Source organism: Orcinus orca, chromosome 12 (assembly GCF_937001465.1).
Source record: "Orcinus orca chromosome 12, mOrcOrc1.1, whole genome shotgun sequence".
NCBI classification, from domain to species: Eukaryota; Metazoa; Chordata; class Mammalia; order Artiodactyla; family Delphinidae; genus Orcinus; species Orcinus orca.
Window position 1 is genome coordinate 53417921 of NC_064570.1, and position 27364 is coordinate 53445284.

At 35.0% G+C, this 27364-nt stretch overlaps 1 protein-coding gene across 5 annotated transcripts in view; it reads left to right on the forward strand.

Annotated features, from left to right (window-relative positions):
* Window positions 1-27364, forward strand: part of HACE1 (HECT domain and ankyrin repeat containing E3 ubiquitin protein ligase 1) — a 95740-nt gene that overhangs the window by 28212 nt on the left and 40164 nt on the right. For 4 of the 5 annotated variants that reach the window (XM_049695131.1, XM_033418753.2, XM_033418752.2 and 1 more), the window contains exons 7-12: window positions 3735-3817; window positions 10941-11037; window positions 11990-12091; window positions 13094-13200; window positions 18725-18875; window positions 24777-25111. In XM_049695131.1, the coding sequence (XP_049551088.1) occupies window positions 3735-3817; window positions 10941-11037; window positions 11990-12091; window positions 13094-13200; window positions 18725-18875; window positions 24777-25111 (875 nt within the window). The remainder of the gene's footprint in view (window positions 1-3734; window positions 3818-10940; window positions 11038-11989; window positions 12092-13093; window positions 13201-18724; window positions 18876-24776; window positions 25112-27364) is intronic. The other variant, XM_033418754.2, reaches the window with a different exon arrangement.

Consider the following 27364-nt stretch of genomic DNA (forward strand, 5'->3'; position numbering starts at 1 on the left):
GATATAATTGCTTTTATCTCTCCTGAGCCTTTTGGAGAGATGGCTTATTGTCTATATAATTTCTGTAACAGTCAGTGAAAATTATTGCTGCTATCCATCTCACTTCTGATTTGGGACCACATACACACAACTTCTAGGTCAGATATCAAAAAGGGCAAAGCCATGATCAAAAGGCTCAAGTGGGCCTTGCCTTATAATAACCTAAATGCTTATTTTCTTATATTTTTGAGAGCAGTACTTGACCGCTTGTCCACAGTTTAAGAATTATATAGCTGATAATAAAGTTTTATGTAACAATGTTTCTATTACATAGATTTTCAAAGTCCTCCTGAGATATAAGTAAATTCAAATAGTAATAATACATGAATACTATATCTTAAAATATTTTTATCAAAATCTTTGTAATAAAAAACTATAGTCCTTTAAATCACCCTTCTTTGTCAATTCACAATCACTAGGCGGCAATTTTCAGCTCTTTTAGCTTTTCTTCTGATATCTATTTCCACATAATATGCTTCTACTGCTCTTTCTCAATTTATGACTTTTAGATATCACTGAATCTTTTCTTGTTATGGTGAGTGAGGGTTTAACTCATTTAAATCCTCTTCCCATGCCCTGTCGCCCCATTTCTAAAATTAATTATATCATAAATTTTAATGAGACAATATTAGTTGCATATACAGTTAGGTAAATATTGTTTACTGCTGAGTCAAGTAGTGAACTATAATAAAATTTTCTACTAGGGTGACTATTAGCTTAGCTCAGGTTTTTTTTTTTTTTGGTGAATCAGTAGTTCTTCCTATATGCTCCCACAGAATCTTTTTCAGTACTGTTTTCTTCAAAGACAAATTCATTAGATAATGTCACTCCATTGTTTTTCTCTAAACCTGGGAATTTCTTGATATCTCCTGTGTTTGATCTTCAGTATTCTAGATTCCACATCTTCTATTTTGATGTATTCCCTTGTTTGGAGGAGGATATCCTCCAGTAGCTTCTTGAGAAAAGGTGCGTTGGAGGTAATTTTTTTGGAAATCTTACATAGCTAAGCCTATTTCTTATTTAAAAGCATGTATTTGAATGATAGTGTGGCTGGCTATAGAATTCTACATTGGAAGTCATTCACCTTACAATTTTGAGGGCATTTCACCTTTTAAATTTCAGTGTTGCTGTTTAAAAGTTTAATGTCAATCTGAATTCTGTTTATCTCTGGAATCTTATATCCCCAGTATTATGAAATTTCACTTTGATGTGCCTTGTTGAAGGTCTTTTAATTTATTAGCCTGGACACTGGTGAGCCTTTTCAATCTGGCAACTTGTGTCCTTCAGTTCTGGGAAATTTTTTGGTATTATTTCTTGATTACTTCGTTTTGGTCTCCCACCTCCTTCATTTTCTTTATTCTCAATCTCTACAATGACTCCCTGGATTGATCTACTAGTTTTCTCATTTTTCCTGTTTTCTTTGTGTTTTTGTTTCTTGTAGAGTTTTTCAACATTGTATTTCTAACTTCTATTGAATTTTTATTTCTTCCATCATATTTTTGATATCTTATTCTCTGAATATTTTTCCCCCAGCATCTTGTTTTTGTCCCATGGATAGTATTTTTTCTTTTCTCTCTGAGGGTATCAGTTACTTTTCTAATTTTTGTTGCTGTTTTTTGGTTCCCTTTATTGTCTTTATTTTTCTTCCTTTTTCTGTTTGTTTTTCAGGTTAGAGGCCTGCTTCAGTTGTGTCTTAAACATTGTCTGTCCATTCATGTATAGTGGTGAGGCACTGAAATGGGGCTGAAAGCATTGTGTACATGAGCTGGGTTTGTTGACTGGTCTCACTGTACGTCAAGGTTTTTTAATCTTGGCCCTATTGATATTTGGGGCCTGAACATTCTTTGTTGTGGGGCCTGTATGTAGATTGTCAGATGTTTAGACATACCCTGGCCTCTACCCACTAGCTGCCAACTGGACCCTCCCTTCTCCAGTAATGAAAATCAAAAAAGTCTCCCAGCATTGCTGAATGTCCCCTTGTGGCCAACTGGGCTGTTTCACTGGTGTCTGTAATGCCAGTATCAGTCAGACTTCTCTGTGCCACTTTCCAGAGAGGAAACCTTCAGTCTCCTCCTGCTTAAGCTTTTAAGCCTGGCTACTGGATTTCTGGGAGCCTAGTGGAGCGTGGGGGCTGGAGGTTTTCACTTAATTAGTTGTTTTCAGCATGGCTGCTCATCCCTGCTCTTACCTGTATTTCTTGTCTGCCAGTCCAGAGCCTCACTGTTCACTTTGTCCAGATAATAAACCTCCCTACTTCCAAGACAGATAGGGAGGGATAGTGGCTAACTGTATGGGATGGGGAGGAAGGGTCCTGGGGGAGGGCCCAGCTGTTAGGTTTTCAACTACTTCTCCTGTCTTAGCTCTATATAACTATCCCTGTCTTCCAAGATACCTGTTACTTCCAATTCCTGTGTTGCGTGTGTGTGTTCGGTAGTGAGAATTTGGTGGTTTCTTGTTGGAATCTGCATTTGCAGACACTTAGACTTCAGCTTTCTTTGATCTGCTAAGTCAGTTACTCTTCTTTCACTTGCTTGCCATTTTCCTAAAACTTCTGACTTATCTAGTATGTATTGTATTCTTTGCTGTTCTTCCTTCGAGTTTGTAGTCTTAATATTTTGCTGACAATGTACTAGGTTTTAGAGCAGCAATAAAGATGAACATGTGTGTTCAATCCAGAAGTAATTATTAAACAGTCTAATTCCAAAAACATTTAAGTTTTTACATCTTGTCTTCCTTTTTGCAGGAGAAACTAAAATGAAGATCATAGGAATTAAAACCAGAAAAGATTCTCTTTTTTAAGGTTTTTCAGGCAAGCCTTGCCGTATTCCTAATCATCAGATTTCTTTTTTTTTTTTTTTGTGGTACGCGGGCCTCTCACTGTTGTGGCCTCTCCTGTTGCGGAGCACAGGCTCCGGACGCCCAGGCTCAGCGGCCATAGCTCATGGGCCCAGCCGCTCTGCGGCACGTGGGATCCTCCCGGACTGGGGCACAAACACGCGTCCCCCACATCGGCAGGCAGACTTTCAACCACTGCGCCACCAGGGAAGCCCAAATCATAAGATATTTATTTTTAAAATTTTATATTAACTTATTTTCCCTTAGTACACATCAAATGATTGCAGAAGTAGAGCTTAGGGGACAATCAGAGAAACTAAGTCAGTATTGGTGACTGTCAGTAGCAAAAGGACTTCTTAGCTTTTTAATATTTTGTACTTTAATAATTATCCTCTTTGAATTTTGAGAAAGAGCTCTGGTACCAACTTTTTGTTTTTAGAGGCAAAAAACTCTGGTTTGTAATGAAATTCAGAAATCTAGAGCAGCACTGTCCAGTGCTGCCACATGTGGCTATTTAAACTTAATTATAATAAAATAAAATTTAAAATTCTGTTTCTCAGTTGTACTAGCCACATTTCAAGTCCTTTGGTAGCTACTACACATGTCAGTGGTTTTCTAGAACCTTCCCAGGTTAACACAATTTACATTACATTGATAATTCCACATATACTGTGTAGCGTCTGAGGCTCAGAGCTTACCAAAAAGTGGAATTTGTTCAGCCGTCATAATTGGCATGTTCCTATTCTTTCTTTTTTAAAGCTTCAGGTTGTGGTGAGAACTTTCCTTATATGGACTAAAATTGTGATAACTGTGTCTTTGTTCAACTTCTCTGGCTTTACTTTTGTTTCTTTTTCCCCCAGACAGTGCAATGCTTGCTAGACAGTGGTGCTGATATTAACAGGCCGAATGTATCAGGAGCCACTCCATTGTACTTTGCTTGCAGGTATGATAATTTATATTGCCAGATGCTCTCATTAAAGAATGTTGAATCTGCTATATTTCCAAACACAAACATTTGTGTGTATTTTCTAAAACTCCTCCTTTCCTAGAAATACTATGCTCCCTTTTAAGATGAAGTATATAGCATTATGGTTCTGTTACTTAACTGCATGATGAAAAGTGTTTTATATTGCCAGTGTTTTTATATATTGTAAGTGGGAGCTTTTGATTTACTTGATTACTTAGATTTTAGAATTACTTAGTAATAAAAAAGACATACCAATAATCCAGTAACTTTCATAGTTTTCTTTATCAAGTTAGTTCCAATGGGATAAGCTATTAAAGTATGCCTTAGTTCAGAGCCATGTCTTTGCTTTCTCTGTATTTGTAACTTTAAAAAGTTTCTTGAATCATTCTTGTTAGATATTGAGTTATGCATTAAGTTGTTTTTAATATCATTAAGTTGTTTTTAATATAATAATGAATCTTTCCTGATTCATTTTCTTTTTTTCTGGTTCATTTTCCTAAAGCATATGTTTTGTTCATTGATTCATTCATGTAATAAGCATTTAGTTAGCATTCACTGTGTGCCATGCATTATTATAGGCATTAGTGATACAGTAATAAATAAACCCCAGTCCTTAAGGAGCTAACAGTGTAATAATTGTACACATACCCGGCCCCCCCCATAATATGTTATGTAAATTTAGTTGCAGTTAGGAGCAGTTCACAATACACTTGATTTTTCTTTTTGGTTTAGATTACAGGAATTGTAGTATTTATTTAGGCTCTATTTTAGATATAAAGCTCTCCAGAAAGCTCCTCTTTTCTTATCCTTTTTCCTGTTTTATGTCATTTTACTGGAGCTTTGTTTTATTTTATTTTATTTTTTTTTTGCCATATGCGGGCCTCTCACTGTTGTGGCCTCTCCCGTTGCGGAGCACAGGCTCCGGACGCGCAGGCTCAGCGGCCATGGTTCATGGGCCCCGCCGCTCCGCGGCACACGGGATCCTCCCGGACCGGGGCATGAACCCGTGTCCCCTGCATTGGCAGGCGGACTCTCAACCACTGCGCCACCAGGGAAGCCCTTGTTTTATGTTTAATTTTTATTATTTTTTTTGGCCTCACCATGTGGCTTGTGGGATTTTAGTTCCCCGACCAGGGGTCAAACCTGGGCCCTGACATTGAAAAGTGCTGAGTCCTAACCACTGGACTGCCAGGGAATTCCCTGGAGCTTTGTTTAAAATGAAAGATCTGCTTTTCTTCTCGTTTAGCTTTTCTCTAGGGTCTCTGATGTTGCTTTGGTCTGACTGATTCAAATCATCATTGAACAGCCTTGAATTACAATACAAGGACTTTTGGACCTCTAGACTTCTCGATCTTACCTGAATCCAGGCTTTTTCTTATGTTATACTTACAATTTGATTGCTTGGCTAGAACACAAATTACTTTTTTAGTGTCCTGAATTTATGAATAATATCATTGTTTGATTCCCTGAAATCATATCCTGTCTTGAGGGGTTATCTTTAGATCAGACGTTTCTTTGAAGCTTCAGATTTGAATGTCCATCTACCTGATATACATCATCACTTGCAAGTCTCATGGAATCTCAGATATTAGCATGTCCAAAATATAGCTTCTGATTTCCTTTTCAAACCTTTCCTCCAGTTTTTCTCATCTCAGTCATTGGAACCCTTATCTTCTCAGTTGTGTAAACCAGAAACTAGGTCATTATTTTTTATTTCTGTCTCTCTCTCTGACCCTCAACTTGGAATATATTAGTAAGTTCTGTAAATTCCACTTTCTGAATACATTCTGAATCTCATTACTGCTCTCCACCTCACTAAACCACCTTAAATTTTTTACTTCTTGTCTAGAATACTGCAGTAGTCTCTTAACTGGTCTTCCAGATTCCTCTGTTGTTTCCCTCCCTTCTGTTCTTTCCTCAGAAGCCAAAGTGACCTTCTAAAAAATGAACCGGCTGTTGTCACTTTGTGCTTAAACCTTGTTTTTAAACTTTTCAGTGCCTCTTTGTTGCATTTCCAATGAAATCCAAACTCTGCCTTCTTCCATGTGACCTGCATGGTCTGACCCTGCTTAGCTCACTGTGCTTCGGCCACGTTGGTTCTCTTTGAGTTCCCCCAATACATCAGACTCTTTCCAGCAGGCTTTTCTATGTTCTATTTATTTTGCCTGAAACCTTCTTCCGTAGGGTTTTTATGTGGCTGCCTCCATGTCAGTGCTTCACTGTTACTTTTTAGGAAAGAATTCCTGATCAATCTAGGTAGGCCTCTCCCCATATTTCCTATCACAGTATCATGATCATTTCTTTTGTAGCACTTTGTACTTTATAGTGTTTATGTACTTGTTTATAGTGTGTCTCCCCTGCTAGACTGAAAGCCCAATGAAAGCAAGAATTTTGTTTTATTCATCACTTTATATTCCATGTGTAGTATAGTGCTTTGTGCTTAGATGCTTAGTAAATGTTTTTGAATGAGTGAATCACTATAGTTACGTTTTTGAAAAATATATAAAAATATATAAAATAATGCCATGTATACTGGTAAAATATAGGTATATATTAGTGTTCACATAACTGTGATATTTGTATAGTTAGTCTGAGCATAGGGTTATGGTAAAAGAATTTTTTAGAAGTACTTTCTGCTAGTACTGTATAGCCATCATTAAGTTTTTATCTAGCAAACATTAGCTCTCTTTGAACGGAGATGGCTAAGCAAATATGATTAAAATTGAAACTAGAATATAAATTCTTCATTGTTGCAGGATGATAAATATGGAACATGGAAAATGGTTCATTTTATAGGCAGACTTCTAATTATATTCATGATATCTAGATAGAGGTATACATTAAAAATTATAAATTATTCCCAATGTATTGTCTCTGATAAATGAAAGGGAAAGGAATGTGAGAAATAGAACAAGTTGATCCTGCAGACAAGTTACAGGGCTCTAAGATATAAAGCTGAACTTAATGTAAATTTTTATTGTTGAGGGATGTTACTAGATATGTCATATGTCTAATTCAGTGATTAACTGCTAAAACTGTTTCTTTAAATCGAAACTGTATTGAAATACATAGGAGGCAGGGTTCAAATCCCATCCCCAAAGCTATGCAACTTAGTCAAGTTTCTTGACCTCTGAAGCTTTGTTTCTTTGTAAGGTGGAAATGCTGATATCTGCCTCGTGGGACTACAGTGATAATTAAATGAGGTGGCTTATATAAAGCATCCTGCAGAGGATTTTATACTTAGTAGTTGGTAGGTGCTCACTAAGCTCTAGTACACTTTTCCACACTCAGTGAGCGCAAAGTTGTATTGTCCTCTTTCAATTTCATTGCAATGCATGGTTTTCTAAGAAATTTGACTCTTATCCCATCATACAGGCAGGCCTTTTCTTTTTTCCTTTGTATTCTGTTCTAATTCTGAGCACTATTTAATAAAGTAATGCTTCTGTGAGTGAGTCATTTCAGATTGATTTTGACCTAAAATTATGACAGGAACTATTTCCCAGCCACTTTTCCTCTCTAGGTATTTTGTACAAGACATTCTAATTCACTAGCTTTCTTTCATGTGGACTATAGGCACACATATATTGACCCCCCCCGCCCATTCAGGTGCCTTTGTTTTCAGGACTTTTATGTGGTATCTGCAAATGCTTCAGGTCCTTAAATGATTAGATTGGTTTTATATTCGTCATAATACTTCCCATTCCCTTAACTGGGTTCCTCAAATAAAGGTTTGGATGTATAATGATTTTCAAATATTTTCTGTATCTGCAGAAAACTTTTATTCTGTAAAGGAAAGCAAGGTTTAGCTGGGGTTATAAAGATACAGTAAATTAGTGAGATTTTTATGGAATTTTGGAGGTCTGTAATAAAGTGAGAAACAGGTAAGATTCTGAACATAGTTTGCAGCTACTGCTAAGCAACTCCTTTCAATTAGGAAACTCACAAAGTAGCCACGTGAAACAGTCCATAGATTCAAAATTGCAAACTTTTAGAATAGAAAAGGACCATTAGAAAATATGGCCTCTTTGTTTCATAAGCAGCTCCAAAAAATGTTGTTATATATATAGTACATATGCACTGTTAGCCAAATTTTCAAATTGTATCACTGCAAAGCCTGAAGTTAGGAGACTTGAAAGTGCTTGAGAAATCAGTTCTAAGTGCTTTAGAAGCACTACACGTTTCTTATTCGTTAAATCTTTGCCAACTTCTTAGTTTCCAGAAAATACACTGGCATTTCCTTGAAGGGAGTATTATCTCAATCAATATAAAAAAAATAAGTTCAATTGTAAAGAATACTTATTCATTGAGCAAATTTTTGCAGTTATTTGAACTGAAAAGTCTTTCATGCGACACTTTGAGCAGTCTGTAACAGGATAATCTTTATCTTTTGCAATATTACACATGGGGCACTTGAGCCCCTAATGAAGTTATGCAGATTTTATATATTATTAGCAATCATTTCTTTTAATTTACTTTTGAAATGAAATGCCACCTGTTCACAGATGAGATTTTAATGTAGTTTTAGAAATTACTCCAGCTTTCTAAAGATGTCATAGTGGTATTTTTTTCTTGATATTAATTATTCTTGTTGCTATATGTGGTACAAAATTAATCCTAAATAACGATTCGGGTCTTTTTGTTATTTTTGTTTAGCTTAGTACCTTATTTAATGCTTACTTGTCAGATGAATGGTATCTAAAATTAAAGCCCTCAACTCAACAAGTATATTGAGTACATGTTATAAGCCATGCTTGGTGTTATAGAACAAGGGTATTGTCAAGAAGTTTATAGTTTAGTTGGAAAGATTAAACACATCTAACACAGATAATAACTGTAAAAGAAATGTCATTAAAGTTGAGCAGAATAGCTTTGTAAATCTGGGTTTCTCAGAACCTTGGGTCCTCGGAAAGAAATCACTGACTCCTTAAATAAATTAAGCTCAAGTTAGTTTCTTTTCACTTAGGTATTATACAGAATAGAACAGTGTTAATTATAAAGTAATTCCTATTAGCTGTAATATATAATGTGTTGGCCAGCATGCCCAGCTGACAAATGACAAATGATGATTGATGAAGAATTTTCTTAATGTAGACTAGTAAAATTAGTTACTGTTGCTTTTGGAGGGATTGCTGATGTACTTGCTTTCTTGATTTTCTGCTTTTTCTGGAGTAAATTAGATATTGTTCTTAAGTTAGTTTTCGTCTGTCGATATTTGTATTAAGGAAGGTAATCAGTATTACAGTAAAGTATCGAGAGTGATATACCTAATGCCTGCCACCAGCTTCCTAGTATGATCCTGTTTTTTTAAATTAAGTCCAATTATACTTTATGCAGCGTCATTTTGTGGAAAAGAAAGAATAGGTTGTTTTTATTTGTTTTAAGTTTCTGAGGAATCTGTGTAGTCTTTGTGAAATAACATACCTTTTTAGGTAATGGTACTGTGGGAAGAGTATTGGTCTAGAAGACCAGAGATCTGAGTTCTAGTTTCACTTGTGCTTGAATAGTAATTTTTTTCATCTACAAAATAAAATTCTTTTTCTTAAATTAATTTTTACTGGAATATATTTGCTTTACAACGTTGTGTTAGTTTCTACTGTATAGCAAAATGAATCAGCTATACGTGTACATATATCCCCTCTTTTTTGGATTTCCTTCCCATGTAGGTCACCACAGAGCATTGAGTAGAGTTCCCTGAGCTATACAGTAGGTTCTCATTAGTTATCTATTTTATACACAGTATCAATAGTGTATTATGTCAATTCCAATCTCCCAATTCATCCCACCTCCCTGCTTCCCCCCCTTGGTGTCCATACGTTTGTTCTCTATGTCTGTGTCTCTATTTCTGCTTTGCAAATAAGATCATCTACACCATTTCTCTAGATTCCACATATATGCGTTAATATACGATATTTGTTTTTCTTTCTGACTTACTTCACTCTGTATGTCAGTCTCTAGGTCCATCCACGTCTCTGCAAATGACCCAATTTCATTCCTTTTTATGGCTGAGTAATATTCCATTGTATATACATACCACATCTTCTTTATCCATTCTTCTGTTGATGGACATTTAGGTTGCTTCCATGTCCTGGCTATTGTAAATAGTGCTGCAATGAACATTGGGGTGCATGTGTTGTTTTGAATTATGGTTTTCTCTAGGTATATGCCCAGTAGTGGGATTGCTGTGGTAGTTCTATTTTTAGTTTTTTAAGGAACCTCCATACTGTTCTCCATAGTGGCTGTATCAATTTACAAAATAAAATTCTTTGATGAGATACTCTTCCAAACTGTATGACTTCCTTGGGCATTTTGTAAAATTAGCTTTAAACTTTAATGTCCCTGCATTATAAATTTATTATTTATTGTCTGTCTAGGATCAGATTAGCTCATTTAATAACGAAATGTAGAGTCTAGTTATTATTACCCCCAAAGCAGCTTCCTCCTAGCTTAAAGAGTGGTTGTTAAACCTACTTGAAAGAACAATTAGAGAGAATGGGGCATGTGGATGAGAGTTGTTCATTCCATGTCAGATTGAATAGCTGTCAGCAGAAGCCAAACTGAGTGGGTGGATAAAATGAAGATTGGCAGTTAGTTAGTATTTTTGGCTAATGAATCCCCCCCATTTACTCATTTTGATATTTGTCTTTTCTCCTTCCTTTGTTTTTATTTTTTTACCACATATTAAAGTATCATAAAATGTACTTTTGTTTTGAGTATTGAGGTTCTTTTGGACTAAGAAGTCTGGAGACTTGGATGTATGTGTAGGGAGGTGGTCAGGCTAGAGTTGAGAAGGAAAAGATTGGAAGAAAAAAATAAAGCATAAGCCTGAGTACCAGCAACTTATCCCAAAATATTATGATTTATTGTAGGTAATGTGTCCCAAGTTCAATTCTAAGATTCAGTAGGCCAGTTTCTTATCTACATTGTAAAAAGTATGACTTAACGTTGGGAAGTTTTTCTAACGGTTGAGGTTGTAGTTCAGATCTTCCTCTCAATTTTTTAAGATTATTAATCCTCTGTTGATTGATGCTAACTGTCCATAATTTATAGAGAAAGACTTAAAATTAAAAAGATTATATGTTTAAACTTTGTTTCTGTACAGTCATGGTCAGAGAGACACAGCACAGATTCTTCTGTTGCGAGGAGCCAAATATCTGCCGGATAAAAATGGAGTAAGCCCTTTGGATTTATGTGTGCAGGTACGCTGTTCACGTATATTCTTAGTCCCTTACTTTGTAAGAGAAACCGACAAGATCACTTTTTTTCCTCAAATGAGAGGATGGGTGCAAAGATTTTTATTCTGTTAAGAATATGATCTTTAAAAGGAACTGTGATAGTATAAGAAATATATATTGGTCTTTATCCCAGTTCCTAACACAAGAGCTTCTAAGACCCTTGGAAACTCCAGAGTGATAAGCATGTCTTTTTGTATATTAATGAGATGAGCGGTGGCTGAAAGGCCCTAGGTAGCTTCAGGAACAGGGCTGGTTGACAGGTGAGCCAACCATGTAATTAGAAGGCAATTTCCTCCCCCACCCCCGGGGAGGAGTCAGGGGCTAGAGACTGAGTTTAGTCATTCAGGCCTGTGTAATGGAACTTTCATAAAAACCCTAAACAGTGTGGTTCTCAGAGAGCTTCTGGGTTGGTGAACACATCAAAGTGCTGGGAGGGTGGCATGCCCAGTGAGGGCATGGAAGCTCTGTGCCCCTTCCCACACACTTCACCCTATGCATCTTTTCCATTTGCCTGTTCCTGAGTTGTAGCCTTTATAATAAACAGGTAATGGTAAATAAAGTGTTTCCCTGAGTTCTGTGAGCTGTTCTAGCAAATTATCAAACCTGAGGAGGAGGTCGAGGGAGTTCCTTACTTACAGCTGGTTAGTCAGAAGTATGGGTGACCTGGACTTGTGATTGGCTTTTGAAGTGGGGGGCACTCTTGTGGGACGGAACCCCACTGTGTGGTCTGCCCTAACTCTAGGCAGTTAGCATGATAATTGAATTAAATTGGACACCCAATCGGTATCCACAGAGAATTGGAGAATTGGTTGGTGTGGAAATCCCACATGTTTGGTGTCAGACTTATATATAGAAGAAATGTTTTCCTTTAGGAGTTTTGTTTTTAAACCTAGATAATTTTAAATCTTGTTTTCAGGGTGGATATGGAGAGACTTGTGAAGTATTAATTCAGTATCACCCTAGGCTTTTCCAGACAATTATTCAAATGACACAGAATGAAGATCTCCGAGAAAACATGGTAATGTAATTGTGCTGGTAGCTATTAAATGAACAAGCTTTTTTTTTTTTTTAATTAATTAATTTATTTTTGGCTGCATTGGGTCTTCGTTGCTGCATGTGGGCTTTCTCTAGTTGTGGCGAGCGGGGGCTACTCTTTGGTATGGTGCACAGGCTTCTCATTGTGGTGGCTTCTCTTGTTGTGGACCACAAGCTCTAGGCATGTGGGCTTCAGTAGTTGTGGCATGCAGGCTCAGTAGTTGTGGCTCACGGGCTCTAGAGCTCAGGTTCAGTAGTTGCGGCACACGGGCTTAGTTGCTCCGTGGCATGTGGGATCTTCACGGACCAGGGCTTGAACCAGTGCCCCTGGCAGGAGGATTCTTAACCACTGCACCACCAGGGAAGCCCCTGAACAAGCTTTGTTCATGTTTGGTGTATATGGCATCTTACAAATGTGTTTATTGATTTTATTATTATAAATATTTAAGTAATTTGAATTGGCTTATCTGCATTATAGGTTAAGTATGAATTATATAAGAATTAATAAACTTTATGCTAATATTTGGCGCTATGAGTCTTCTGTCCTCTGTGCCTTTGATCTCTCCTTAAGATAATTAGAATATTTCCCATAGGTAGAGGAAAAGAATCTAAGGAGGAATATCATGTTACAATTAGTAATCACTAGTTTACTGAGCTCTGTATTTGTTAATAGTTCTACTCTTTGAATAATTACAGAGTTTTTTTCTTACATTTTTAGAAGTTTGGAATTAATTTTCCATAAATAAACTTGGTGATTTCTGTTCTCTCTGTTTATACTTTTTCACTGGGTGATTTTGAACAAATATTGTATGTCATCTTATCTCTCTATAAGCTTTTGATTTTATGCAAGACCAAATAACTGTAAAGGACTTGGTTTCAGCTAATTGAGCTTTGGGATACTTACTAAACTAATAGGTACTTAATTTCTTGACAAAGTTTAGTGGATTATTATGTAATCACATTTTTTTATTTGTAAAAAAATTAGTTACGGCAAGTTCTGGAGCATTTATCTCAGCAAAGTGAGAACCAGTATTTAAAGATTCTAACAAGCCTTGCTGAAGTTGCCACAACAAATGGTCATAAGTTGCTGAGGTAAGTGTTTCACAATATAAGCAAATCGGTAGGCAGCAATATCTGTCAGCTTCGTCACTTTTTAGGCTTTTCTGGGAATAGTGTATTTTGTTGATTATTTTGTTGATGTCTTTTGTCAGTGTTAAGATGTTCTAAACATTTGTTGAGTTACCACTGTTTGTTTTGTTTTAAAGGATCAGGGCAATCAGCTATTCCTGAGGAGACTTTAGCCTGTCTAAAGAGACTAAAAATAGAGACTTACTTAAGTGGATTTGGACTTATGTGTCTAGAATTTTAGAAAATGATTGCTTAGACTAGTCATGTAAGTAAAATGTTCATAAAAAAGAATCAAGAACGTAGTTTAGGAATCTTGATCAGTAATTTACAAAACTGGGTATAGGCTACTGTTCAGCCTTGCAGTATTATACCCTCATGCTTCTTTATAAAGTTTTCTCCCTGAACTGTCCCGCTCAGTTCAGTTCTTTGTTTTTTTTACAAATCTGTGCTTTTAATGGCTCATCACTAAGTCCATGAAGTTAGTGCCTTTATATATTTTCCTGTACCTCCGCTTGTTTGTATGTGGTTAGTCACCCCAGTTAGGAGTAAACAGCCATTTAAAAATGGTTAATGTGTTATTTCTTAGCTTAAATTTGGCCTACTTCTGTTATGGATGCTTTCTTCCTTTGATTGGGTTTGCCAAAAAGTTCGTTTGGATTTTTCCGTAAGCTGGAAAAACCCAAATGAAATTTTTGGCTAATCCAATAGTTTTCTTTTCATGTCAACTTTTAATACATTGACAGTATTAGAATAGGTCGTGGTCTTCTCTCACCTCTGTATGTGGAACTGGACTTTGTTCCTCCCAACTGTATGCTGCTTCTGTAAATCAGCTGTCAAGTCCATTATGTTAGCCCTTTATTCCTGTCTTCCTTCGTACTTTTCATATACTTCAGACCAGAATCACACTCTGTACTGTTTGCTTAGAAGGCCCCTTACACTTCATGGTCCAAGATTACTTTCTTGTGTCTTTTTAGCTGTTAAGTCTTTCTTCAGCAGTCCTACTCAGTATGCCATTTGCTAATTTTTCTATTATTCTCTTTCTACTTTTGAGGCTACTTTAAACTTTGTCTATAAGATTCATTGAATTCCAGCTTTACATAATGCTCTCTTTTTATTAGCCATTTCTGTTAATCCATTTATATGATGAGGACTTTCTAAGACATACTGAGTAAAAAGCATGGGCTCTGGAGTCAGCTAGACTCAGATTTAATCCAGACATCACCATTTACTGTGTGACCCCAGCAAGTAACTTTTCGGAGTTTCCTTTCATCATCCATCCATCTATCCAATACATATTTTTGAGTGCCTGCTATCCACTAGGCCATCTGCTAGATAACAGTGAGTAAAACAGACAAGATCTCACCCTACACTTAATTTACAGTCTAGTCAGGATTTTATTTCCTTCTTGGAAAATGATAGTAAATATCTTAATGAATTGTTGTAAGAATGAAATGATAAGGTTCTGTAAGCCTAGTGCCAACCATTATGTCTGGCATGTAGTAGAGATGATGATGATGCTGGTGATAATGATGGTTCTTTTTTAAATTCCTCATAATACCTTAACCTGTTTTCCTACATTAGAAAACTTGTTTTTTCTACTTAAATCTCTGCCCTATTTTCTGCTCTTCCTAATAATCAGAAAGCATTTATGTTTCTCTGTTTTTATTTTAAGTTCACCTTTAATACGTACTTAAGCAGGTTCTAATAAGCTAAAGAACATTCAGATACATTATTTCCTTTAAACCTCACAGTGACTTTGTGATTTAGATATTATCTCCATTTTATATATAAGAAAATTGAAGTTCAGTGATTTGCTAGGCTAGAAGAACCAGGATTTACATCCTTACTAATTGATAAAGAGCAGATCCTGGGCTCCAATTTAGCTCTTAAAAATGACAGCGATATTAGTGGTACAGGAGAAACAGGGTAGGAAAGAGGGATCCATGCCAGAACAAGTTTTAAAATTACCTTGCTAGACTTACTGCCTCACCATTTACAATGATACCTTTCATATGTCTTATAGAGTATGTTATTATGGCCAATTTGGTCTGTAAACATCTCTTTGTTGGGATTGGTAACCAGTACTGGTTATTAGTATTGTGTTAGAATTTACTGTATTGGTACCATCTTGGCAAAACCTAGTCTTCCTGCTGCGTTTCTCCTTTACTCTCACACTACTACCACATCCACATTTACTCTCACACTACTACCACACCCACAACACTTTGGAAACCAGAGGTGGGAGTTTTTATTCCCCACACCAAGCAATCCTTTAACACCAGCCGGGTGTCCTACAGTTACCTCAATTCTGCCTAGAGATGGCATTAGATCCCACAGGTTAAGGGCTCAGTTCTAGGAGACTGTCCCCCACCACAGATGCCACTTGGAATTAGTGGATCCCCAGATTACCCACAACTTTTGTTACCTGACTACAGATCAGAGGTTTTCATGACCTCCTCCCCTTTGGATTCAGTTATTTCCTAGAGCAGGTCACAGAATTCAGGGAAACACTTACTTTTGTTTACCAGTTTTTTAAAGAATATGATAAAGGATATTGATGAACAACCAGATGAATAGATACATAGGATGAGGTCTGAGAGGGTCCATAGTACAGGAGCTTCTGTCCCCATAGAGTTGGGGAATGTCACTCTCCCTGTTTGTGGATGTGTTCGTCAACTTGGAAGCTCCCTGAACCCCCCATATTTTTGTTTTTTATATGGAGGTTTCATCACATGGGTGTGTTGATCATTAACTCCATTTCTAGCCCTTCTCTGGATAATGGGGGATAAGGCTGAAAATTCCAAGTCTCTAATCATTGCTTGGTCTTTCTGGTGACCAGCCCCCATCCAAAAGCCCACTAAGAGTTGCCTCATTAGAATAAAAGCTACTGCTATCACCCAGGAAATTCCAAGGGATTTAGGAGCTCTGTGTCAGGAACCAGGGTCAGAGACCCAATATGAGAACAGAAGGTGCTCCTAGTGCACTTATCACTTCAGAAATTACAGGGTTTTTAGGAGCTCTGTGCCAGGAAAAGGGCTGGGGGCAGAAAACATATATATTTTTCTGTTATCTCACAGCTACCGAAGTAGATTGTTAAGAGGACCTCAAATACAAATCATTCCCCCCTGCCAATTTAGTTTAATGGTACTTTTGCAGGTTGTCTTCCTTTTGTTCATTTGTCAATCATTTTATGTTTCTTAACCCACAATGTGATGTAATTTTGGCCACTTATTTTAATAGATATTTTAGTTAAGAAAATAATTCAAATACATATTAATTAGCGGCAATTGAGGTGTTATTTAGCATACTTTCGGAAAAATGGTTAGCCTTTTTGTCTAAGTGATTCTAGGAATATTTGCTGAAGATAATAAATATTTACTGAGGGCCCTTTTGCACATAGTGTTGTGTTTCACTAAATAAGTGAGTCATCTTGCTTTCTATATATTTATGATTGAAGGTAAAGATAGTTACCAATGTGCAAATGAAAAGAGAATTCACAGCTATTTGCTAAGTAAGATACTGAATGAAAGTATAATCTTACATTAACAAAGGTAAGTACATTGACAGGGCTTTGAATTAGGAAACTAATTTTTAAACTTTTATTTTGAGACCTGGTGGCTTGGGAAGAAATTATCATTTTGTGATGAGCTGGAGCAGTTTGTGATGAAGTTTGGATTTTATGATCTTTTCGTATAATATGAAAGAGATATTTCACTGGTTGGAAAGTGAAAAATGACATTTTTTAGATCAGTGGCTTAATTGGAAGAAGTTTAAACTGGGTAAAGTAATATTAATATAGTCTAATAATCTTATATTAGACTGTTATTAGACTATATTAATAATTGATGATGTTCAGACTCCATTGTATAAGAGAATACTTCTTACCTTAAGGTAACTCATGAAGTTCCCTAAATCAGGTACTTAAAACAAATATTTATATATATGGTAATTTCACAGAGGAAAATTAAATTCACATCTTTCTCATAGAAGAATTTGAGAGTCATTGGAGTTAACTTTTCCAATAGCTGCAACACAATAAAAGAAGGAAATAGTTTCAACCATACTGCATTTCTCTTTTGTCAGTCTCAACAATCTTATGATATAGAATTAAAAACAACTTTGTAAAGGCAAATATGTAAAAATCAGTGTGAGTTAAACTAATGATTCTATACACATTTGATTCAAAGTTAGTAAAACAAAGAAAAAGTTTTGCTAATGTGTTGTAGCTATCCCAGTCAAATACAGTATGGATAGCAATAGCTATTGTATTTTACTAACACTTGTAACTGATAGCTAGTTTTTATGTATTGTTTTTAACAATTTAATAATTTTTAGAATGAGAAAACAACATGAATGTTGAAGTAAAAATGTCAGGAAATTTTGGTTCAGTTGTCACCAGAATAGAAAATACTCTCTGATTTTTCACTTATCAAATCCGAATACTTACAATAGGCATTTGCTATTTCCACATAACTAATCATTATTGTTTTTCGTGTTAGAGGATACCTAAAAATACCATAGAGGAAGATTTTAATGAACTGAGGAAGATAGAGTAAGCTTTGATGATTAAACTTATGCAAAGGCAGTCATATCATTCTGCCCAAATGTCATTGCAACTCTTTACTCTGCTTTTGTGTAACCATTGTAATACAAGATAACTGATGTTGGAGGTTTCAAAATAAAACCACCCCTGAAAAACAACAACAAGTTTTTTTTTAAGATCTATCATTAGATTCAATACACATTTACCCTAACTCCTACAGTTTCTCTGTGGAAGAGTAATGATTGATATTCATGATGATGATGAACAATCCCCAGGCACTGGGATTTTGAAGGGCTTTTTGATTAGTCAAAGAAAGTTTATATTATATTTAATACGGTTTAGTATTAATTGGATCAGTCTTTTTCATAGTAGGATGTATTTCCCTTATTTATATACAGTCATAAGACAACCCATAATATGGAGAACCACCCTGATACAGATAGTAACTTTAAGATTATTCAATTTGTACATGCTCTGTATGTGAACAATTGGTTACTATTCTGGGATGAGTTAGGGAAAATGGGGTTATGGATAGAATAGTAGAGTTCAGCCTCTACAATTCAGTTGTGGGTTGGCCTAAGATCATAATCAACATTCCTACTATTGGTTCTCAGTGAAATGTTCTCAGAGTTCTAAAGAATTAGTTTAATTTATAAATATACTGTTCTATACTGGTGATTTTCTTCATATTTTATGCTTTGATCATTGGTTATATTCTAGTTACTTAAAAGTAAATAAATCATTCACATGCAATCCAAATAATGTACATTTGCTAACTTCCTGGTAAACAAAACATTCCATCCCATATCATGGCAGGAAAGAAATTTTACTCGTTAAATTATGAAACAGATGGTAAATGTAATGAAAATGTTTTAAAATCAGTATTTTAAGATGTAATTTGTTTTATTCCATCTAATCTGTTCATATTTTAATTTTTATTTTCAGCATATCTAGTAATTATGATGCTCAAATGAAGAGCCTTTTAAGGATTGTGAGGATATTTTGTCATGTCTTTCGAATTGGTCCATCCTCTCCCAGTAATGGAATCGATATGGGCTACAATGGGAATAAAACTCCAAGAAGCCAGGTGTTCAAGGTCAGAGAAGTATATGATGTTGTTAGGAAGATAGATGTAAAAGAGATGAATTTGACAAAGCATACATTCATTAATTGGAAACCTCATAAACAGGATGTAAATTTGGTTTATACCAGTGATTGACACTTTGTAAACTAAGACCTTTTTCCTTTCATCTCTGTCTAATCAGCAGCAAGTCTCATTTGGTGAGCTTTCTGTTTTTCTTACAAGTAAAATTTTAATTTCAGTAGTGTTTTATTCTAAGGGTAAAGGTATTTAATGTTTAAATATAATTAAATCTACTTTTTAAAATTGGATTATAGGTCCTAAATGCAGCCATCACGATTTTTAAAAAATATGTCTTATTCAGAAGGAAGACATCCGGTTTTTAATTAGGTTTTATTATCGTTTGTGTTTTGTGTGTGTCCGTGTATTTTTTTTAAAAATAAGTTTACTTTCATTTATTGGGTTTATTAACAATTCCTTGGGTTACTTCAAGAAAGAAACATTGAGGTATTTTCTTAATGTATTTTATATTGCTTCAGCTGCTGCTTCTTTACAAGCACATTTATGAATGGAATCCTTGGAAGAAAGATTTCCAAGGCAGTGTAACCATGTCAAATTACAATTTTGTGAAGTAAGCAAAATGTACATGACTATAATGGCTATTGCTAATAAATGTACATGACTATAATTGCTATTGTTAATGCTTTTTTATGGCATTATATTTTCAGATAACTCAGATTTTGGACAAATGTGTAATAATTGTTTTCATGTTATTTTTTTAAAGGTAATTTGTCTGGAGAGCTTTTCATAGTATAAAATTAGCTTTTGGGTTCATGAAAAATTATATTTCTTTAAACAGTCTTTTGGGTATAAATATAGGTTGTCTGTCCAAAAGGTGATATAAATGTTTTTACGTGCCACATCCTCAAAAATGAGTTGTGATTGACAGCTTTACTTATCTATAAAATTTGAAGTTATATAAAGTTAAATTAATGATGTATGCTAAATGATTCTAGTCTTACATGGCAAGTTTTTGGCAGACACAAATAAATGGTTAGCAAGCATTTTGACACTAGTCAATTCTTTAATACCTGGAATAGGTATGATAACCTTTTAGAATAGGTATGTATCAGTTTCTGTGCATCTGTTCATCTGCTTCAGGCTCTTTTTTTTTTTTTTACATTGGTGCAGGAGTGTTCAGCCACATGTGTGCATGCTTCTCCCTCCCCCCACAGTTGTGCGCGCGAGTGTGTGTGTGTGTGTGTGTATGTGTCTTTTTCTTCCTTCTTTTTTTTTCCCCTATTGTGCCATCTCCTGGAAGAAGGAAGTTATGCATCTTCTTGTAATTCAGATTTTAGCTTTTCAACGTACCACTTCCTTTAATACTAGTTAGAAGTGATAGCTTCCTGTCTTTGTAAAATTTGAATTTGAATTATTGATCCTCTGTTTTGTTAGTGCTGTTTTAAGTGAGTTTCACTGCTCAAACATTCATATTACAGGAAGTTGTTCTTAATGTGTTCTAATATGACTCATGCAGTTTGTTACTGAAACTTCTCCTGATTGATTTTTCTACTTGTCCTTCTACTCATCTGTAATGATGAATGAAAATCAAACCAGGTATAGATATGGTCACTATTGACAAATTGAGTATATATTATATTTATTATTGTCTTATTTTTTGTTAAAATTTCAATTTGCCACCTGTTGCTAATGATATCAGAAAATACTTATGTGCTAAGTAACCTCTTTATAGGCGTTTAGTGCTTGATTTAAATGTTATTTTTCTATCTAGACCGTCAGTACAGATAAAACAGAGTAGAAAAGGATATTATTGCTTTTCTTTTAGCTTTTCTTTTATGGAATCCAGACTCTTTGTTTTCATTGTTATATATCAATGATATATATAATATATAAAGTTCTTTCCTTCTCTTTTATTTCATTTGTTAGTATCTTTATTTCTCTTTTCAAGGTTTTTTTTTTTTTTTTCCCTGTATCATTGACAACTGCCTTTGTCTCTGAGCACTTATTTTCTCTTAAATTTTGACCTTTCACTTTGGTAAAACATTTTTGTTACAAACGCAGCCAGTTTTTTAAAACATTAACAAGTGTTACTCTTAAGGAACTGATTAATCTCTTTCTATCTAATTTTATGAATTAAATGTGGACTCTTTGGAGGATGGCAAAATGATCTGCCCTCCCACTTACATGGATAAAAATAGAAACTACACTGTCATCCATGTATTTAAGGTCTTTTCATTTTGGGATGATTGAAGTTGTAAAAATCTGAACCATCTGGTGAGTTAACTGCAATTTTAGATTGGAAATACCATTTTAATTTTTACCACATTTTGTCTATGGTAGCAATTGATCCCTACTTTCTATTTCATTAACTAGTTACTATGTCACTTTATTGTTGGGGTTAGCTAATGGGTTTTCCATTAAGAATGAGTGGGTTTATAGGCCATGTGTTTGTAGTAGGTGTGTTTAACATCCTGTTATTAGTTTCCTGATTTATCTTAGAAGTCCTTTAAGTTAATCTTAACACTTAGCCCTTCTTTCAGTGTTAAGAGATTTTTATCTAGAGCCTTGCGAACTTTGGAACATCTGAAGGAGAAAGTAGTTCTGGTTATAGAAGTAGGGTGAGCGTGGGGAAGAGAGTTTAGGCTTCTTGAATCTCGATATGCTCCTTTTTTGTGAGTAGTAAGCTGCGACTATTAACGGTTTCATAGAATTATAATTGGAAGCCAAGAAAGATTGAGAAACTTTTAACTTTAAGATCTTATCTTTTGGATCGTGGCATTTGACATTATCGAGTTGAGAACAGTCCGATTAACAGAATTTCAAGATGCTATTAATAAGTTTGTTAGTAATGCTTTCCTGTCAAATTTGTATCTCATTTGACACATGGATCTTGAGATTTTTTAAATTGTCCAACAAGTTTGGGATTATATATTACAGCTTTGACTTGTTAACTTGAAATGTTTTGAAAATCATGTATGCTTGTCAAATCGTTGTTATAGGTAGAATATAATTCTGTGGTGAAGATCACTCAATAATATGAAATGAAGTAATACTTCCATAGTGCCAAGAAGCCTAATATTTTCCATAGTCATTGACTCATTTTTCTGTAACAGTTAATATGTATGGTACTTTGTATTGATGTTTTTTATCATTATTATGTATGAGTATGAAAAAGCCTCATAGACATGGTTTGCAATTGTTAATTTTTAAAATTTAACCCTTTCTGTCTGTGACTGCTACTACAGTTAGAAATTAAAGTTATTTTCACAGTATTCTTTTTGTTATTGAGGAATGAATTTTCTGAACAAGTCTTCAAAGGGACAACTCCCTAGGTAAAAATGCTTTAAGGTTGGGATTTAGTTTTAGTGCATGTGTGAATGAATAAATAAACAGTGGGGAAAAGAGAAAACTAAAGAAAAGCCCAAGATGATTTACTACTTCTTTTTTTCCCTCATTCTCTTTTAATTCTTTGCTGTGCTACTCTATTGAAAACTCTTTCTAGCTTTTCTCGGTATCTTTATTGTCACTATCATTTTTACACAGATCTGGCTGTTTTTGGATATTATTTCTGGAATGATTCAGAATTCACCTTTAATTTTTGCAGGTTGTCAGTATTTGAGAATAGGATGATCGTAGTTCAGGCTCAGCACTCTCATCCACGTGAGGAGCAGGTATCACTTCCAGCCTTAGCCTTCATCTCTATCTAGTGTGGGGATTTTCTGGGTTTTAGTCCTTCTCACTTAGAGACCAGTTATTCCTTTTTCCTTTTGTTTCAAGCAGTTTTTCATCACCACCTGTTCTTTCTTTTTTGGAAGTTCATTTTTTGATGAAAGCTAAATAGTTTTGCTGACATAAGAAGTTCTTTTCATCTTTTATAGCAGGGTTTAATGTTTTTCTCATGAAGAGAGACTATAGACCCAAACTTGGATCATGATTAAAATTAAGACATTTTCAGTGAAGGTACCATGTCAGTGTTGATGGCAGCTGGTGCTTCTTGCCCTTCTTTTAAGCAGTTCAGGGACCCTTTAAGAAGTTAGGCATCCAACTGCTGTGACTAACCATGGAAAAGCCGTCTTTGTGCAGGAGAAGGGTGCTCATTTCAACCTCAGAAAGGGTTTCTCAGAAACCCTTTGCTTACTTCACTTTGCTTACCTGTTTACCTAGGCTGTACTAACTAAATATTTGTTGAATGAGTAAACTGGTTTTTTGTTGATGGTGGTAGGGTTTTTTCCTTCTTGCTTTTTGGTTTAATTTTTAAGTGAAGACTTAGGGGTGATTTAATTGTTTGCAAATTCAATAAGTAGATTATTCTCAAATAGAGAGTGTTCTGGAAATCTGAAGAAAGGCTGACGATAACAGCAGGGGGATTTATTAGATAATAATTATAAAGAATTGCTTGGCAGAACAGGTTATTTAAACATTTCCTAAAGTTCCAAATATGGTTGTATAATCTCTTTACATAGTGGTCTTTAAAAGTAAGATTATTTCTTTTAGTTGAAATATTTAGGGTGGGTTTTTCAGAAGCATGTGGTCTAGTTTGTAGTGTTCTGTGATCATATAAGAATCAAAAAGTAAGATTAACTTTTTATTCATTTGTAGAAAGACAATTTATCACTGTCAATAGGAATATTTAGAATAGTGTAGGAATGGAAGACATTAAACCACTATCCCCCCTGCTCCCCTGTGCCTTCACTGTTCATCTTTATTTGGGATTTAAAAATGTTCTAACAGGTCTTTCTTCCCCCCAGCTTTACTGAGCTGTAACTGTTATATAGGGTTGAGTAACTTTAAGGTATACAGTGTGATGATTTGATACAAGTATATTTTGCAAAATGTTTAGTACAGTAAGGTTAGGTAACACATCCTTCACCTCACATAATTACCACTTTGTTGCTGTTGCTGTGGTGAGAACATTAAAGCTTTATTCTCATAGCACCTTTCAAGTGTACAATACCGTATTGATAACTATAGTGACAATGCTGTACATTAGATCCCCAGTAGCATGTCTTTTAATAGTAGTTGGGCATTTGTATTTCTCCTTGTGTTAAAAATTACTGTTCACTAGAGATGATACGTATATTTCATTTTTCTCTAGTACTTAGTCCTGTTATAGCATTTGTGATCACATAGTATTTTAAAGATAAAATTTCATTTGCTGTTAATTTACAAAAGACATTTCATTATTCTCAAAAGGAATATTTAAAATAGTATAGAATTAAGAAACTGTTTACTCCTATGTGTTCCTTTTTTATTAAGCTGTTGATCTTTACTTTGAATTATGGATTTGCTAGCCAATATTTGATAGTTTCTAGTTATTAGAGATGGATTCGTGTGTGGTTGGGTATGCCTGTATATGTATATGTGTGTGTGTGTGTGTATGTAAATATCACATCATATTTTAAAGTTTCTCATCATAAATTTTCAAAATCTCAGAGATTCCATGTAAAGAAGAGTGCAGTAAACTAAGTTTATTAAGCTCTTTATGAATTCTCATTTTTTTAATTGAAAAACAACATAATTAAAAATAGTTGACACATTAATACAGTAAAGGTTAGGGGGATTGTATTCATAAAAGTAATGTATGGTTTAAAACTAAATATTTGAAAAATTTTAAAAGAAATATTGCTTATGCATTTTTTGGTTAGAGTTTAATTTTCCTTTTTTTATTCTAAGGAATAAATAAGTACAAATTAAGTTTTTGCTATAAATGAAGAAATTGTCATTTATATGAGGTTTATGTTTTTGTTACTTACCTTTAGGCATTGCTGACACATAAACTTGGGAAAATAAAAGTATCTAGAGTAAATATTCTCTTCTATAATATTTGTCTGAGTGGGTTTTTTATCCTGCAGTTTAAGAATGATGTTTTAAAAAAACACTTTCTTTTTTTCTTAGCCTCTTGAATTGCTTTGGCACTCATTAGATGAATGGCTAGTTTTAATAGCTACAGAATTAATGAAAAACAAAAAGGACTCAACGGATATCACTTCTATTTTACTGAAACAAAAAGGCCAAGATCAAGATGGTACTTCCATTCCTGCATTTGAACCTCCAGGACCTGGGAGCTATGAAAATCTATCCACTGGCACAGGGGAATCTAAACCAGATGCTCTTGGAGGGAAACAGGAAGCCAGTGCAGACTGCCAGGATGTTATTTCTATGACAGCTAACCGGCTAAGTGCTGTCATTCAAGCTTTTTACATGTGCTGTTCTTGTCAGATGCCTCCAGGGTAAGAAGGTTTCTGCTTGTTTTGTGTGCTAATCTCTGCCTATCAATAACCAATGTTGTGGCTGGAGCAGCCCTTGTGGTTCTTATTATGATTGCAAGACACCCTTCAGCAATAACCATCAGGAAACTTTGAAAAAAAAAAAAAAGGTTTATTACTTACAGGACGTGGAAATTACATGACACACCTGGGGCCACACAGCAAGGTTGCCAGTAGAAAGAAAGCTCGAGGGCCTGGGGTTCTCTTTTTATTGGAGTTGAAGGTAGAGGCCTAGGGTTTTGAAAGCTCACTCTTTATTGGTGAATTTAAAACATGAGAGTGGGAATTTGAAGCATGAGAAGAGAAAACACAAGTGGCTCAAATGGTCAGTTATTGAAATCAACCAAGATCTCTAAAACAAAGGAGCTTGGAGATGGAGGGGTGGGTCTTTATCTAGTTGTGGGCCTGGCATTATGTTTATTCGAGATAGCCATCTTTGAAGCGGATGCCTCTTTGAAGTGGATAAAGTGGAGGCAATCTGCTAGATTTTCCTGGTTTGCAGTCTGAATGTATCTGGTGATTTTTCTGAGTGGCCCATATAGCAACAGGCACAAAGATTGTCCATATATGAGCTGTTGTTGTTGTTTCTCTGAATTTTACATCAAGTTATTCTACTTTATATTGTATGGATTTGGAAAAGGAACAGTTTTAGTTCTCAGTGATTCCAAGTGAGAAGGGTGGGAGAAAAATTGGAAACATTAATTTGAAGAATTGTAGCTGGATATTGGAGGAAATGAAAATTCAGCGTCCAGTACAGTTTACAGGTAGAAAAAGAAAACCTCAAAGGCAGTTAACAGCACTAGAATCTGATATCCACAAGAGTGCTTCCTTATAGTATAATTTTTCAGTGTGGTACAAGACATGTTTAGTAAGAGAACCAAATTTATCATTAGTTCCTCTGTAATAGAAAGCCAAAAGTGCATAAACCTATGTTTAGTAATTAATGTTTCAATATCTTACCTTATTTGGAAATGACCTAGATATTCAGTAAATTTTCCATCATTTAATTTAACTTAGCAAAACTCTGAAGTTTTTAAGTTACCAAAGAGATTTGGGAAACTCTTTTTAAGTAGACATACCATGAAACATAGCTATTGCTGAAAAGTTCACCTAAACTTTACTCCACTTACATCTGTTTAAATCACTTGTTCTTAACAATTACGTCTAGATTATTCATGAAAGTCTCATTAGGCATTAGACAAAATTGGCCATCATCCCAAGCTATTTTTCTTGCTCACAAATTGTGTAACCTAGATAATATGAACTTATTTGAATTGTAAACCCAAGTAGAATAAAAGCTGCATGTCTGCATTATATCTAATGTTGATAAATCTGAGATATGCCTTTTTAAATTAAACCAGCAAGTTTAAACTACCTTTTATTTACAGATTATCCCAGATCACATGAACTTGAAAAACGTTAGGGTTAGTTTATTACTGAGTTTTAGGAATACTTAATTCATAGTATTTATTTTTAAGCCAATTAAATACAGCTCTTTTACAAATTAATTTTGTCAATACCATCCAGAGGTAGAAAAAAAAATCACTTGCATGTAACATACATCTGTATAGACATACATAAGCATGCAGCCAGACACAGAGACCCTATAGCTTCCATTCTAAAATTTTAGCTGTGGACCAGGTACAACAATATACAACTTACTAGTTTACAGACTACCTTTGAGTCCAAATTGTGTCTGGCAGATGGAACAAGTTAAGGTTACCTGCTCCAGCGGTTAAAGCTTTTTACAAATATTTGTGGAGAAGACTTTTAAGATTTGTATTTGTCTTTGACATGTTTTCTTAAGGAGGGTGTGGACTAGATTTGGGGTAAGAGGTTTTACAACAGTTTATATTTTAAAAGGCCTCTTTCCCTTTCTCTTTTTCCTTCAGGCTCAGGTGATTGTGGGCAGAGTTTTAGTTACCTCCTAGGGTATTTGTATTTCAAAAACATGGTAAGACTTACATCTTAAGGGACAGAGAAAGAATGTAAGTTTCCTCCTAGGATTTTTAGTGCCTTTTGGATGGTTTTGGCAGTCCCAATAAAATGTAGTAGGGCCAACCTGTAATTAGGGGGAGTGTCCTGTAAAAATAATTCCCTGGACTCAGGGTCAAATGGGGCTTCTCCAGGGTTGGAAATGAAGAGGAGGTCACTTGGGTCACTATGGTCATGGAAATGATAAATCCATTGGACCATGCCAGTTTTGCACAGCAGGAG